Source organism: Myotis daubentonii, chromosome 10 (assembly GCF_963259705.1).
Source record: "Myotis daubentonii chromosome 10, mMyoDau2.1, whole genome shotgun sequence".
In the NCBI taxonomy this organism is placed as follows: domain Eukaryota; kingdom Metazoa; phylum Chordata; class Mammalia; order Chiroptera; family Vespertilionidae; genus Myotis; species Myotis daubentonii.
The window spans coordinates 6,758,562-6,775,579 of NC_081849.1; the positions used below are offsets into that span (position 1 = coordinate 6,758,562).

The following is a 17,018-nucleotide window of genomic DNA, read 5'->3' on the forward strand; positions in this document are numbered from 1 at the left end:
GGGGACAGAGTTCCGGCTGTGCCAGGCTCCTCTGTGTCCCTGGCTCTCTGTGAGCACCTGTCACGTCAGGTAGAAGAAAAGGTACCTGGCCAGTCCTAGAAGTTCATCTGATGAACAAAGAAACTTCATTGTCGAATGAAATAGGCCATTGAGGAAATATGGAATTGAACCGTTTTCTCAACTTTCCTCATTAAAATAATTCTTTCACCAGGTGACTTCTCAGTGGGGGACAGAGACCAATTTTCAGCTTCGGTATAGTTTGTTAGGAGAAGGGTATGCAGTACCAGTGATGACATTTCTCCAAAGGAGACGTACATATGGACAACAGACATATGAAAAGATGCTCAACATCATTAATCAACAGGGAAATGCAAATTAAAACCACAGTGAAGTACCACTTCACACCTGTCAGAATGGCTAGTACCAGTAAATCAATAAACAACAAGTGTTGGCGAGAATGTGGAGAGAAGGGAACCCTCTTGCACTGTTAATAGGAATGTAAATTGGCACAACCACTATGGAAAACAGTTTGGAGGCTCCTTAAAATATGTATAAATAGAACGACCTTATGAGCCAGCAATTCCACTTCTAGTATTTATCCAAAGAAAGTGAAAACACTAATTTGAAAAGATATATGCACCCCATGTGTCTGTAGCATTATTCACAACAGCCAAGGTGTAGAAGCAACCTCAGTGTCCATCGATAGATGAGTGGATAAAGAAGGACATATATACAACGGAATATTATTCAGCTGCCAAAAAATAAAAGCCATGAAAGCCTGCCATCTGTGAAAACATGGATGGACCGAGGGAGTCCTATGCCGGGTGAAATAAGTTAGAGAAACACAAACACCATATGATTTCACTTACATGTGGGCTCTAAAAAAATAAACAAATGGATAAATAAGACAGAAAACAGACCCATAGGTATAGAGAACAAGCTGATAGTCGCCAAAGGGCAGAGGGCTGGTGGACACAACTAAAAAGACAAAATATAAAAACAACTTCCCCCTCTTCCCTTCTCCTCCCTGCATCCCCATTTTGCACCGGGGGACCAGGGTGCTAATGGTTCCGTATGGAGAAGAGGGTCTCCGAAGGAACTGACCGTAGTAAATTCTAAAGCTTTTAAATCTGAGACGTGGGATGCTCTCCTTCCTTCCTGCTCTAAGGATGCTTCGCTGTAGTAATACCTCAGAACACGACCTACTTGTTTATAAAAGACTTTCAAGTAGAAAAAGAGACATGACTGTAACCTCCTTTGCTTTACTATTCGTTTATCCTGTGAGTATTCTTAATACATGAACTTCACAGAGACATGATGAAAAAATAAAAAGCAGTCCCAGGGCGGCGGCCAGTTGGTGCTCATTGGGACTTTTCCCACGTGAAACAGAATCTGAGAGTTGTGAGAAACGGAGATACTTTGAAAAATAAAAACTGTTTAAGAGAATATGATAGCTACATTGTACTTCATGTTTTGAGTTGTATCTTTCATATGCTAATATTGTGAAATTTGAAAACTCAGCTGGACATGGCTGGCTAAATTGTTCCTAAAAGTAGTCAGGCATGCCCTTAGCCGGTTTGGCTCAGTGGATAGAGCGTCCGCTTGTGGACTGAAGGGTCCCGGGTTCAATTCCAGTCAAGGGCACATGCCCAGGTTGCAGGTTCAATCTCCCAGGAGGGGATGTGCAGGAGGCAGCCAATCAATGATTCTCTCTCATCATTAATGTTTCTCTCTCCTCCTTTCCTCTCTGAAATCAATAATATATATATATATATATACATTTTTATTTTTTTTTATTAAGTAGTCAGGCAGCCCTGGCCAATATGGCTCAGTTGGTTGGGTGTCATCCATGCACCAAAAGGTTGCTGGTTGGAGTCCCGGTGAGGGCACATGCCCGAGTTTCAGACTCAATCCCTGGCAGGAGGCAGCCGAAGGATGTTAGGTTCTCACATTGATGTTTTTCCCTTTTCCTCTCTCTCTAGAAATCAGTAAAAGTTTAAAATTTAAAAAAAAAGTAGTCAAGCAGATCAGCACCACATTTGAGCTTCAGAGCCAAAGACCTTTCCATGTTTCTGTATGCTGCTACTTTCTGTGATTTGTGGGATGGATTCACTGTAGAGAATGTGAACGATATTTTTTTTCCTATTTTCCATTTTAAGGCATTTTATTTAAACTTGCTTATGTGGCCTCCTTTCCTCTTGTTCGCAGGTCCATCGGCTGGTGGTGGTGAATGAAGCAGATAGTATTGTGGGTATTATTTCCCTGTCAGATATTCTGCAAGCCCTCATCCTCACCCCGCCAGGTACAGAGGCCGGTTCTGACCTTCACCTCCTGAGACAGGAAGGGCACAGGGGCTGGTGGGTGTATGACCCCGACAGTCCCCCCACTATTAAACGTGTGCCACAGAAGGAACACGTTTCCTCCGGAGGGGGGCTTCTGTGCGTTCCTCTGTGAACCATTTTCTTTTCCTTTGTGGTTGTGAAGTTTTAAAGTTTACCGAAAGCATCCTGACTCGGCCCCTCTGCCCAGCAGTGCCCGCGTAATCGAGGCTTCATTGCCAAGGTCATCAGGCCCTTTTCCACTAAAAAGCTAAGGCTCTTCAGTTTTGCTTTCTTTTTAGGACTGCTAACTGGAAAACAGGAGGGAAATTCTTTGGGTTCTAACTATTGACACCATCTATACTTCACAAACAAATGACTTTCTAGTGTGTTGAGTATATAAAACAAAAGACATAACAGACTTTTTTCTATGACGAGTACATGGAAATCACATTAACTGCCAAACAGCACCGATGGCTAAACTCATTTTTGCCAGATTCGCTCTGAGCCTGCCCTCGGGTCCCGGCCGGGAGCGTGCAGGGGGGTGCAGCCTTGGAAAAGAGTTGGTGTTCCTTCTGTGGCACACGTTTAATAGTGGGGGGCTGTAGGGGTCGTAACCCCACCAGCCCCTTTCCTTTTCTTTCCCCTCCTCCCCTCCCTGCCCCCAAATACAGACAACCCAGCCCTAGCTGGTTTGGCTCAGTGGATAGAGCGTTGGCCTGCATATTGAAGGGTCCCAGGTTCGATTCCAGTCAAGGGCACATGCCTGGGTTGTAGGCTCGATCCCTAGTAGGGGGTGTGCAGGAGGCAGCCAGTCAATGATTCTCTCTCATCATTGATGTTTCTATCTCTCCCTCTCCCTTTCTCTCTGAAATCACTCTATATATATAAAAGCCTAAGTGACCGAATGACCGGTTGCTATGATGCACACTGACCACCAGGGGAGAGATGCTCAATGCAGGAGCTGCCCCTCGGTGGTCAGTGCGCTCCCACAGCCAACCTCCTGCGGCCCCTCCCCCTGGCCGGCCTACCTCCTGCAATCCTTCCCCCCCGGCCACCCCCCTTTGGCCCTGATGGGGAGGGAGCGGGGGACAGCCGGCTGGCCAACCTCCCACAGTCCCTCCCCCCAGCCAGCCGGTCCCCACCCCGACCCCCTATCTGCCCCGATCGCCAGCCAGGCCGAAGGACCCCACCTGTGCATGAATTTGTGCACCAGGCCTCTAGTAAAAATATATTTTAAAAAAATACAAACCCAGCTTTGGGCCGCACAGACCAAGTCCCAGAATGCTAAGACAGGAGATAAGAGACATGCACTTTGAACTCTTAAAGTTAAACATTCAAGTGTGTGTACTACGTTAGGGTATTGATTTTTTCTTTCATTCAGAAATCAAGCTAGCTGAGACTAGTTCTTACAGTTGACCTCTCACCTAAAGATGCCGCCCTTCAGGATCCCCACCGCCCACGAGAAGGCATCGCATTCCCTGAGCGGGAGCCCCCAGGTTGTGATTCCAGTAGAGCAGGGACGCACGAGGCCCAGGGCAGCAGCAGCACCTGGGCTCGTCAGAAATGTCCCCCGAGGGCCCCCCACGCCTTCCGAATCAGAACCCAGACATGGGGCCTGGTGTGGTCACTTTAAAATTTCAGATATTAGGGAACATGAAGCTCATGATAATCTTTATAATCATGAGATGTTGATAAAAAGAACAAATGAATGTGAGATTGTTCATAGCATTAAACTCAAGCTGGAAACAAGCCGGGTCTCCTTGAGCAGAAGAATGGACGGATTTGTTCTGTTCGCGCAGTGGAATGCTACGAGCAGTGGCCGTGAGCCGCAGCTGTGTGGGCAGCGGACAGCCCTCGGAGGCAGCGTCCAGCCGAGGAGCTGCCCACCCAGAGAGGGATTACCCGTACAGACGGCCGAACGGCCCTTCCTGCACATCAGGCAGGAAGAGGCCCCCTCTCTGGGCAGAGCATCCATGTGGGCACAGAACCTGGCAGCTCAGAGAAGGGCAGCCTCTCCGGGTGGAGTAGCGCCCTCGGCTGTCCCTGCAGCCAAGATTCGTTGTGCATCGCAGACTCAGAGTAAACAGTGCAGCTCTTCATCCTCGGTGTGCCTTCGTGTCTTGAACCATGAGCACATTGGGCTGGATGGGTTTAAATTTCCATCCAGATTTGCTGTTTCAAAAACTCTAAGTCATTAATGCTCCTCTGTGGAGAGGGGCCTGCCGTGCAGCGGGAATTGGAAACGTCTGTTACCATAGAGGTGATGGGGTAAAGACAGGGGTAGCCGAATTAGAATTCTCTATAATATAGAGTGCATAATGCCGTCTGTTTAAGAGAACGCTCTGTGTTCCGATAAGGACAAGCGAACATCGGGAGCAGACCTGTCAGAAGGCGGGGGCTGTGGGACAGGTCAGCAGCAGGGCCTGATGCCCCGTGCGTGGGAGCGGCCTGCAATAAGCATCCCAGGGCCTGGCTGGTGAGCCCCGCCCGGGACCCGAGAGCTGGGGGTGTGGGCCAGCCGCTCGCCTCATGGGGCCCCTCTGTTCCTTCAGCTAGAAATGAGCAGGCCGATACAGGCCCTCGGTCCCTCCCGGGGTGCTTGGAGTTGAAACCCAAACCGTGAATGCAAGCTGTTGGTGCACAGTAAGGCGCCATCCCCAGGAGAGCACTGCTGGGTGGGTGTTTATGGAATAATCAAGAGGCACTTTTTAAGCATCCACTATTATGTGAATAAGAGGTACCAGAGTCATTCTTCTCACCAGATAATGGACACAGTTCCCCATGCAGGATACTGATACAATATAATGACACTGTCTCTCTTTCAAAAAGCTAGTTCATTGTCACACTTAACTCAGACTCCCCAAATGAACCTAAGTGTCTACACATACAACCAATGAGTCAGCAGTCAGAGGGCATTAGCCACAATTTCTTAGTCCCTTATTTATTTTTATTTTTTGTTAATCCTCACCCCAAAGGTATTTTTTTCATTGATTTTTAGAGAGTAGGAGGGAGGGAAGGAGGGAGAGAGAGAGTGAGAGAGAGGTGTGAGAAAGAGCATCAGTTGGTTGCTTCCCACACACCCCTCAGGGGCCAGGGAGGGAACCTGCAACCCAGGTACATGCCCTTGACTGAGTATTGAATCTGCAACCCTTCAGTGTGAGGGCCGACACTCTAACCACTGAGTCACACTGCCACGGTTGGCCCCTTATTTTTTTTGTAGATTGTTAATCTCTTTCTAAAGTTGAGTGTCTGCTGAGAAAATAGGAGAGAAGCTGCTGTGATGAGAAACATAATAACTCTCCCTCCTAACCCATTTTGTAATATCCTGGCCAGATCAAGTTGGTGTTATGTGCAATTATCCTAAACACGTATAATGCTTTTTTTAAAGACACTTTCATATGTACAATGGAAGTACTTTGCATCTTCATTAAAATGTAAATGCACATTCATTTTACAATCCTTTAGCAGCAGAATCCTCTTCTGAATTAAACCTTGCATATTTAGAATTACAATATGTTATACGGATTGAAAGCATGCTGCGGTCATGGTGGTGGGGGTGGGGGGCCTGGCGCCCACCTGCTCAGTCCCCGCCCATCCACTGCCCGGTACACGGGGACCTCCGATGTGGAGGAGCACGTGCTGTCGGGTTTTGATATCCCTTTGAAACTTTCATTTTCCCTCTCCTGACAGGAGTCAAACAAAAGGAGCCGAAAACTGAATGACTTTTGTGAATGGAGCCCTTGTAGGACTTGAACTCAAGATTCCGGGTCACGCTTTGCCTCATGAACACTGATGCCATGGAAGAGAGGAGAATGGCCAAGAATGTATATCAGGGTTTAGTGATGGGTATCTTTTCCAGTGATGTTGAAACTAAGCATAAAAGAAGAGGACTATATGTTTTTGAAGGGTCAGGTTTGCATTAAAAGGCTATTTTCAGACCTCTGTCTGAAAGATTTCAAGTGCTGTATGTCATTAAAGTGCACTGTGTCCTGAAATGTTTATTATTTTTTTATTTCAAAGAATTCACTGGTATGGAACAGGTAACGGGGCATAAGGCGAGTGTGCGGCATACTCAGACCTAGTGCCTTATGTCGGACACAGGGGCAGGTCGCCGCCACGCTGCTGCTCGCAGCAGCCGGCGCGGGCGCGGGGAAATGCCTGCTGGCGCGTGAGTCTTTGAACCTTTACCAAATCACTTTGTCTTCATTAGATTTGTCCAGCAGTTGTAATTTGATCATAAATAGCTACTTTATAAAACTTTAAGGGCACGTTTATGTTTAAGTGTTCTGAAATGTAGCGTAAACAAGACTACTTACAACAGCTGTATTTATTTTTCCCTTTCATACAGTTTTTTTACACCCCTGTTGGCGGGTAAATGTCACCATGCCCATCGATAAGCCATCAGCTGTTATTTTTAAATGGCAAATTTCTCATTATTTAAGTTTGGGTCTGGAAAGGATGTGGCTTCTAACAGCCACCGTGGGTTTTACAAGCCGAAGCTCTGAAGGCATGCGGGGACCTGCTCTGCTGGGCCGCAGGCGGGCCGCGTGAGGGGGACGCCGAGTGCCGGGGAGACGGCCGTTTCTCTTGTGCGTGGAATGTAAAATCATGCTGCCTGGGTGACTGCTGACGCGGTGGTTTTGTAAATGTGATTGCGGCACGTACAGTGCTGTCATATGATTGAAGAGAAACACAGTGTCCTAGTGTAAGTGCTCTGAAAATGTTGACATTGTACATATCAGTATAGTTTTTTGTTTTGTTTTGGGGTTTGTTTGTTGTTTTTCAGATTGAAAAATTAAAATAAATCTTAACTATAATTTTGTTAAAGGAGTTCTTTAAAATACCACGTGTTTCAGCATATATTAATTAAAATAATATATGCAGTTTCCACTTAGATATTTCTCCCCAAATAAAGGAGCACATGAATTCTCATATCCTTTTCCCATCATCCAAAAATAACCTTAATGATTCAATTCCTCAACTCCATTATTAAATAGCACATACAGGGTGTCCCCAAGAAATGTATACACACTTTAACAGCTGATAGTTCAGTTTTGGAAATTAAATGTATTTTAATAAACACTGCCATTATAATTATTCCAAGCATGTGTAGACATTTTTGGGGACACCCTATATTTAATTTAAAACTGCCATGCAGACTTTCTTGTGCTTAGCTTTCAATTTTTCCATTCCTAGTTGGCCAGATATAAGAGGAATGGTATCTACACTAATAAAAGAGAAAAATGGTAATTGGCATACGACGATACCCTTTTCATTGGCTAATCAGGGCTATATGCAAATTAACTGCCAACTAAGATTGGCAGTTAACTGCCAACAAGATGGCAGTTAATTTGCATACGTAGGCACAATGCAGGGAGGCGAAAGGGAAAGCAGGAAGCAGCCCCCTGCCACTGACAGTGATCAGAAACCCAGCCATTGGAAATACAAGCCCCCCAGCCATGATCAGAGAATCAGGTGCCTTTTCCGCCCTGGCCAGTGATAGCAGAAAGTAGGGGTGGAGCCAGTGATGGGAGCTGGGCACGGTCGAAGCTGGCAGTCCCAGGAGCTAGGGGTCCCTTGCCTGGGCCTAAAGCGAAGCCCACGATCGCGGGGCCGCTGCAGCTGCGGGTGTCCGCTGCCCGGGCTGGACGCCTCAGCCAGAGGCGTCAGGCCTGGGCAAGGGGCCGATCCTGCGATTGGAGGGTGATAGGGGTCAACGCCTGAGGGCTCCCAGTATGTGAGAGGGGGCAGGCTGGGCTGAGGGACACTCCCCCGCACACACACCCAGTGCACAAATTTCGTGCACCGGGCCCCTAGTATATGCATAAGCAAATAGACTCCACACACACACACACACAAAAAAAAAAGACTAAAATTAACAAGAGAGTTTAGCAAAGTTTAAGGATAAAAGATCATCAAAAATCAATTGTATTTCTATATAGTAACGGGCAATCAAAAATGAAAACATTTACGATCCCATTTATAACAGCACCAAATATGAAATATTTAGAGTGAATCTGATAAAAAGAAATGCATAACCTCTACACTGAAAAGCCCTGATACCGCTGAGAGAAAATGAAGACCTAAATAAGTGGAGTGATAACACTTTGTTCATGAGTCAGAAGACTCAAGTTAGCTAAAATATAAGTCCTCCTAAAATTGACTTATAGACTCAAAACAGTGCCAGTCAAAATCCCAGCAGGCTTTTCGTAGAAAGTGACAAGCTGATTCTAAAATTCAAAGGAAATGCAAAGGACTTAGATTAGCCACAATTCTGAAAAAAAAAACAAAAAAAAAAACAAGGTTGGAAGGATAAAACTATCTGATTTCAAGGTTTATTACATAAAGCTACAGTAAAGTATACTGTTGATGTAAAAACAGACACATACATCAGACCAGATGAGTGTCCAGCAATAGTCCCACCCACATACGGGCAACTGAATTTTGGCAAACGTGCGAAGGCAATTCAATGGAGAATGTCTTTTCAACAAATGGTGCTGGAACAACTGGATACAGCAGGTCTTCAAAAAACATCATGATAATGTTCATGGGAAAAAACTGATTCCTGGCCGAGACCACAGTCTGTAGAGTTGGCATGTTCTTCTCGTCTGCATGTTTTTTTCCGGGAACTGGTTTCTTCCCCACATCCATCCCAAAGGTGTGCAGTGAGGCGAACTTCTGTGTCTCAAGTGACCCAGCCTGGGTGAGTGTGTGTAGGGGGTGTGAGTTCACCACTACAACCACGTCACTCACTGAGTCACTAAAAATTGGTAAATCTTGTTTTTATTAATCTTTCTTAAATTATGTATAGCTCACATTTATTTTCATGTTTACTATTAGAAGAAGCGTTTTGAGTCTTCATGTTTTTGTTTTGGTGATGTTTTTGTGAGCAGATATATGCCTTAGCAATTTAACTCTTGTTTTTTGTCAATTAGCCTATGGCAATATTGAGTTCCTTATACATCATTTTGCTTAGAATCGTGGTTTCCAAGAACCTATTGATGACATTGAAGACATACTGTAGTCACATGCAAAAAAGGACTTTGCTCCATACCTTTCACCACATACAAATATGAAACAGAGCTAAACAGTTTTCAGAAGATACATAATCCAAAAATTTTAAAACATACCCATAATGTCCACTATAAAATAAAAATTACTAGATCTGCCTGGCCAGTGTTGCTCAGTGGTTGAGCATTGTTCTATGAACCAGGAGGTGACGGTTTGATTCCTGGTCAAGGCATATGCCTGGATTGCGGGCTTGATCCCCAGTGTGGGGTAGCAGGAGGCAGCCGATCAATTATTTTCTCTCATCATTGATGTTTCTTTCTCTCCTCCCTTCCTCTGAAATCAATAAAAACATTTTTAAATTACTAGATGTAAAAAGAAATAAATATATGACCTATAATCAAGAGAAAAGTCATTCAACAACAGCAGGCCTATAAATGACTTAAAAATAACTGATAAGAATGTTAAAGAACCATCAACAAATCAACAAATGACAGGGCTGGCAAGGACGTGGAGAAAAAGGAACCCTCGTGCACTGCTGGTGGGAATGCAGACCGGTGCAGCCACTGTGGAAAACAGTATGGAGTTACCTAAAAAAATTAAAAATGGAACTCCCATTTGACCCAGTAATCCCACTTCTAGGAATATTTCCCAAGAAATCAGAAACACAAATCAGAAAGAATATATGCACCCCTATGTTCATAACAGCACAATTTACAATAGCTAAGATCTGGAAACAGCCTAAGTGCCCATTGGCAGATGAGTGGATTAAAAAAACTGTGATACATCTACACAATGGAATACTATGCTGCTATAAAAAAGAAAGAACTCTTACCATTCGCAACAGCATGGATTGACATGGAGAGCATTATGCTAAGCAAAATAAGCCAGTCGAAGAAAGATGAGTATTACATTATCTCACACATTTGTAGAATATAATGAACAACATGAACTGATAAAAATAAATCCAGAGACAGAGAAGCATTGAACAGATCTTCAAACCTCAGAGGGAAGGCAGGGGAGGGTGGGAGGGGGGTGGTAAGAGATCAACCGAAGGCCTTGAATGCATGCATATAAGCACAACCAATGGACACAGACAGTAGGGGGCTGAGGGCCTGTGCTGGGGGGTGGGAGCAGGTGGGAAGAGGTCAATGGGGGAAAAGGGAAAAGTATTAAATATGTAATACTTCCAACAATAAAGAATTTTTTAAAAAGAATGTTAAAGAACCTACAAAAAACATGGGTATGTTGGGTAGAGATGGGAGAATTTTAGGAGAGAGATGGAAACTATAAAAGAACCAAATAGAAACCCTAGAACTAAAAAATGTTATCCAGATTTTTAGAAATCATTACATTAGAAAGGGGAAAACAGAGACAAGAATAAGGGCTCTTTTGGTAGAAAGCTATCAAACTGTCCAGTATATATGAAATTGGGGTCCCAGAATGAGTGGAGAAAGAATAGGGGGCAGAAAAAAATACTTAAAGAAATACAGGTTGGGAAGTTTCCCAAAGTGGATCAAAACCAGTAACTCACACATCAGAGAAAGTTAGTAAACCTTAAACAGCATAAAAGCCAAGAAAACTACACACAAACACATCAGAGTCAAACTCTGAACACCAAATATAAAAGGAAAATCAAAGCAGACAGGGCAAGGAATGAATATATCACATGAAAAACAGGATAGCTGGTTTCTATCAGAAAAAAATTGAGGCCAGGAGGAACTGGAACATGTTTAAGGACAAACATACACACACATACATACACACCACTGTCTACCTAAAATTCTATATCCAGCAAAAAAGAATTCTTCAAAAATGAGAAATAAAAAGGTACATGAGGGGTATCTTTTTGGTGATGGAACAGTTATGTAGTTTTGGTTACACAAATCACATGTAATAAAATTGAACAGAGTTACACACACACATACACACACACACACTAATGCATGTAAAACTGGTGAAATCTGAACAAGTTCTGTGGGTTGTATGACTTTGAGTCTCTTCTGTACTGTATTTAGGTAAGATGTCACCATCCAGAGAATAGGACATGGGAACTCTATTATTTCTTGAAGTACCTACTAATCTATAATTATTTCAAAATAAAAAATGGAGACATAAAATAAAGACAATTTTCAAATACATCAATTGTAAGTTTGTTGCCAGGAGACCACAGGAAATTCTTCTGCAGAAGGAACTAGTACAGCTTAGCCCTGCAGTCTGCAAGGGCGGCACACACTGACTTCCTTCTAAAGAGAACAGTATGGAAAGGGAAGGAGAGAGTGACTTCCTAGTGGAGAAGCCTGACTTCCTAGTGGAGAAGCCTGACAGACACTCCCTGAGCCAGGTGATCAAGGTCACCACCAACAGTGACAAATCATGCTGGGAATACATTCCCTTGACAGGATGTGATGAGAATGGCGCTTTACTTCTGTGGCCTTCCTCTTGGAGCCCATGCTCCCACACTAAACCTGAGAACAACTTCAGACGAATCCCGCTTTAGGAACAATCTATAAAACACCTGACCAGCACGCCTCAAAGCAGCCAAAGTCGCCAAAAACAAGAAAGCCTGAGCCGGGTGACTAAATGTAAAGTCGTCTTTCGGATGGGATTCTGGGACAGAAAAAGGACAGCAGGGAACAACGAGGAAATAGAAGCTTTGGTGCATAATAATGTATCAGCCCTGGCCGGTTTGGCTCAGTGGATAGAGCAGCGGCCTGTGGACTGAAGGGTCCCGCGTTCGATTCCGGTCAAGGTTGCAGGCTCAATCCCTGGCCCTGATCACATCGATATTTCACTCTGTCTCTCCCCAGCCCTTCCACTCTTTCTAAAATAAATGGAAAAATATCTTCAGGTGAGGACTAACCAAAATAATAATAGTGTATCGGTATTTGTTAATTCTAACAAATGGACCACACTGATGTAAGATGTTAACAGTGGGGAAAATGGGTGCAGGGTGTAGGGGAACACACTATACTGTCTTCACCATTTTTCTGTACATCTGAAACAGTTCTAAAAGACAAAGTTTAAAAAATAAAAGGTGAGATATAGAAACCAATTTCACTATATGGATTTTATTTGGGTTCTGATTTGAACAAACTGTTAAAATGATTATGAAGCATTATGAGACCTTTGAATAGTCTGGGTGGTGTTGAGGAGCCTTTCATTGGTCTTGTTTATGATATAAAAATGGCATGTTATATTTTTTAAAAGAATCATCTTTCAGAGAAAATATTGAAATATTTATGAATGAAATAGTATGATGGCTAGGATTTGCTTCAAAATAATCCATGAGTGGGTAGGGGAGTGGGTAGGGTTAGATGAAACAGGATAGTCCCTGACTCTGTAAACATGATGGGCCGGGGCCCATTGCACTCATTTCTCAAACTTTATATGCACTTGAAATTTTCCACACACACAAAATGTTGCAGCACTGGCTGAGTTGATTAGAGCATCATCCAGAAACCCCAAGAGTGTAGGTTCGATCCCCGGTCAGGGCACATACAAGAGTCAACCAATTAATGTATAAATACTAGTAAGTGGATCAACAAATTGATCTCTCTCTTTCTCTCTTTCTCTAAAAATCCATAAATAAATTTTTAAAAAGAAAGATGAACAAACCAAGGCTTAGTGTGTGTGGTTTAAAAAAAAAAAAAGTTTGCAGAAAAATGTGTACGGTCTTCCTTGTGTTTCAGATGCTTAATTATTAATGTCTTGCTATTTGTTAAGGGATACTTACAATGTCATCAGGTCTAATTACACTTATCATTAATGACAGTGGACAGGAACCCGTATTTTAAATGCTTCTCCTGTCGACTCTTACTTTTTTGTAAACATTTTTGGGCACTTGCATGTCAGGTATGATTAGATTATCATGTGTGCCTTTAATGTAGCTGGCAAAGAGCTCACACAAGGCAGATGAGGTGGCTCTCACATTTTTCTCAGGTTTGCTTATACTGCATTTTCATCCTCATTAATTCATGCTTTATTTGAAAGGACTCTTTTGAGACCAGTTACCATTTTGTGAGATTGAATTTAGTTTAGCAAAACTTAGGTAATATATTCTGCAATTCCTCAGAACCAGACATGCAAACCAATACCTTATAATATTCTGAGCACTCAGCAGTGAGGGCAACACAACCTCCCTGTTGTGGAGGTCCCGCCAGGACACGGTGCCGTTTGCTGTGCAGGCCATGAGGGTGCCATGGTCAATCCATACTCTACATGTTAGCAAAGCTCAATTATTTTCATTTTAAAATAAAAGTGTTTTAGTTCTCACTGTGTTGAGCTCTGAGTCAGGTCAAATAAGACTAACCGGAGAGAAACCAAGATGGCGGCATAGGTAAACACCGGAGATTGCTGCCTCGCACAACCACTTCAAAAATACAACTAAAAGACAGAATGGACATCACCCAGAACCACAGGAAGGCTGGCTGAGTGGAAATTCTACAACTAGAAGGAAAGAGAAAAGCATACCAAGACTCAGAGGAGGTGTGGTGCGGAAGTAAAATACAAAGGTGCAGAGGTGCATGTGGAGAGGGTTGGCGGTTGAGGTCACGATTGTCTTTTTCAATCGGGAGGGAGTCTCAGGCTCTGATCTCCAGCTCCAGGCGAGTCTCTGGGGACCCAGACTCATACAGGAGAAACGGGACTGTCTGGCATTGGTCAGAACTCGAGGGCAGCTTTCTCTCCGAGGTTTGCTGAGACACTGAGAAGCAGAGCCTCTGAAGGCAGGATTGAGAGCAGCCATAACTGCTCACTCCTCCCGCCCTGTTGATCCCCTGGGACCCGCCCTGCCCAAGCCTTGCATACAGGCATTTGCTGGATAGCCTCAGGCAGAGGCTAGATTAGCACCTCCCTAGAGATCAGGACAGAAGTTCTCCCACTGCAGACACAGCTGATTCTCACAGCCAATTGGCCTGGAGGTCAAATCCCCCCCAGTGTTACCTACAACAATCAAGGCTTAACTACAACAAGACTGTGCACAAAGCCCACAAGGGGGTGCACCAAGAAAGCATAAAAAATGTGGAGACAAAGAAACAGGACACAAATGACAGAAATGGAGGAAAGCAAACTGCTGGATATAGAGTTCAAAACCACACTTTTAAGATGTTTCAAGAACTGTCTAGAAGCCGCCGATAAATTTAGTAAGGCTCTCAAAAAGACTGGTGAGACCACCGATAAATGTAGTGAGATCCTCAAGAAATCTACTGAGACCCTCGATGTTGTGATAAAGGACCAACTAGAAATTAAGCATACACTGACTGCAATAAAGAATATTATACAGACTCCCAACAGCAGACCAGAGGATCGCAAGAATCAAGTCAAAGATTTGAAATACGAAGAAGCAAAAAACACCCAACCGGAAAAGCAAAATGAAAAAAGAATCCAAAAATATGAAGATAGTGTAAGAAGCCTCTGGGACAGCTACAAGCGTACCAACATCCGAATTATAGGGGTGCCAGAAGAAGAGAGAGAGCAAGATATTGAAAACCTATTTGAAGAAATGACAGAAAACTTCCCCTAACTGTTGAAAGAAATAGACTTACAAGTCCAGGAAGTGCAGAGAACCCCAAACAAAAGGAATCCAAAGAGGACCACACCAAGACACATCATAATTAAAATGCCAAGAGCAAAAGACAAAGAGAGACTCTTAAAAGCAGCAAGAGAAAGAAAGTCAGTTACATACAAGGGAGTACCCATATGACTGTCAGCTGATTTCTCAACAGAAACTTTGCAGGCCAGAAGGGAGTGGCAAGAAATATTCAAAGTGATGAATGCCAAGAACCTACAACCAAGATTACTTTATCCAGCAAAGCTATCGTTCAGAATTGAAGGTCAGATAAAGAGCTTCACAGATAAGGAAAAGCTAAAGGAGTTCATCACCACCAAACCAGTATTATATGAAATGCTGAAAGGTATCCTTTAAGAAGAGGAAGAAGAAGAAAAAGGTAAAGATACAAATTATGAACAACAAATACACATCTATCAACAAGTGAATCTAAGAATCAAGTGAATAAATAATCTGATGAACAGAATGAACTGGTGATTATAATAGAATAAGGGGCATAGAAAGGGAATGGACTATTCTTGGGGGGGGGGGAAGGGGTGTGGGGGGATGCGGGAAGAGACTGGACAAAAATTGTGCACCTATGAATGAGGACAGTGGGTGGGGAGTGAGGGCGGAGGGTGGGGTGGGAACTGGGTGGAGGGGAGTTGTGGCGGGGGGGAAGAGGAACAAATGTAATAATCTGAACAATAAAGATTTAATTAAAAAAATAAAAATAATAATAATAATAAAAGTGTTTTAAAAATCGAAATTGTATATTTTTTCCTGCACACCAATGGAAGAAACTCCAACACTGAGACAACTCTTCACACAGGAAGAGGAACCAATAGTGAATATGTCCCTCAAATAGTAATTACAACTCTCGGAGGCTTATGAACACTGTGACTAAATGCCACATCTAAGGAACATCTGAGGCCGTATGTCACCCAAGCCTTACTGGCACCAGCCATCGCCTGGCTTTTCCTGAGCACCCCCAGGTGTGTCACACCGGCTCTTGGGAACAGGTGTCTCACAGTTCTGGAGGCTAGACTTCAAAATCAAGGTGTCAGCAAGGCTGCGCTCCCTCTGTCTCTAGGAGAGAATCCCTCCTTGCCTCTTCTAGCTTCTGGTGACCCCAGGTGTTCCTTGGCTATGGCAGCATCACCCCAGTCTCTGCCTCTGTTGTCACATGGCTTGCCGGTTATCTTCCCTCTGTGTCTGTGTGCCTGAGTCCCTTCTTCTCAGGAGGACACCTGTCCTATTGGATCAGGACCCAGTCTACTCAAGCATGACTCCATCTTAACCAATTACCACCCCCCCAACAGCCCTACTTCCAAATAAGATCACATTCTGAATGGGATGGTACTGCAGTATATCTTGGGGTGGGGGGATATTCAACCCCTATTGGTTAAGAACAATTTACAACTACTGCATAGGCCCAGACCTGTCCTGAGAACTCCTTGCTGAGCCGACTTCCTCCCTCAAGCGTGGCTTACATCCATGCTCTTAGGGCTGGCTTACTCCAGTTCCCTCTTCTGGGAGCGCTCCATGCAACTCCATACCTCAGGGTTGAGGCCAGACTGATCCCCGGCTTCAGAGAGTAGAGGGTTTTCTGTCATCCCCGTGGAAATCGTCGCCTTGCCCAGGATGGCTTCATGCTAGGATGCTGAGGACAGGCCGGTCAAGGCCCTGCTGAGAAATCCATGCCCCTGTCCACAAGAGTAGGACCTGTCCCCTTGACTCCAACAATATAACCACACAACGAAATGACCTTGGCACGTTTCCCCAGCCTGCATGCCTATGTGACACATAACAGGTCTGTCTGGGTTGGCTTGTGCCACGATTAAGGGGAGCCTAGTTCTTCTCCAATCTTCCTTCATCACATACTTAAACAACGATATGCCTCCATGTCTACTTTCATAGAGGGTCACTCTTTCACGTGTTAAAAAGGTAAAATGGCCGGGGCCGGCCAGCAGCCCCTGAACGACGGATGAACAGATGACTCAGACACAGTTTGACTGTGAAAGAGAGGGCTAAGGGGCCCCTGGCTCAAGGGTCCAAGCTGCCTCGGTTGCCTGCCTGGTTAGGCTTTCTTGGAATTTTTATCTTTAGATGCAATCAGTAGGGTGAGTAACCTTGGGAGG

The 17,018-nt window shown here is 44.2% G+C and overlaps 1 protein-coding gene across 11 annotated transcripts in view; it reads left to right on the forward strand.

The window, feature by feature from the left end:
• PRKAG2 (protein kinase AMP-activated non-catalytic subunit gamma 2) overlaps window positions 1-7,138 on the forward strand; it is a 226,692-nt gene extending 219,554 nt beyond the window's left edge. For all 11 annotated transcript variants that reach the window (XM_059711425.1, XM_059711423.1, XM_059711424.1 and 8 more), the window contains 2 exons: window positions 2,209-2,302; window positions 6,012-7,138. In XM_059711425.1, the coding sequence (XP_059567408.1) occupies window positions 2,209-2,302; window positions 6,012-6,043 (126 nt within the window). In that variant the 3' untranslated portion in view covers window positions 6,044-7,138. The remainder of the gene's footprint in view (window positions 1-2,208; window positions 2,303-6,011) is intronic.
• Window positions 7,139-17,018: the final 9,880 nt, after the last annotated feature.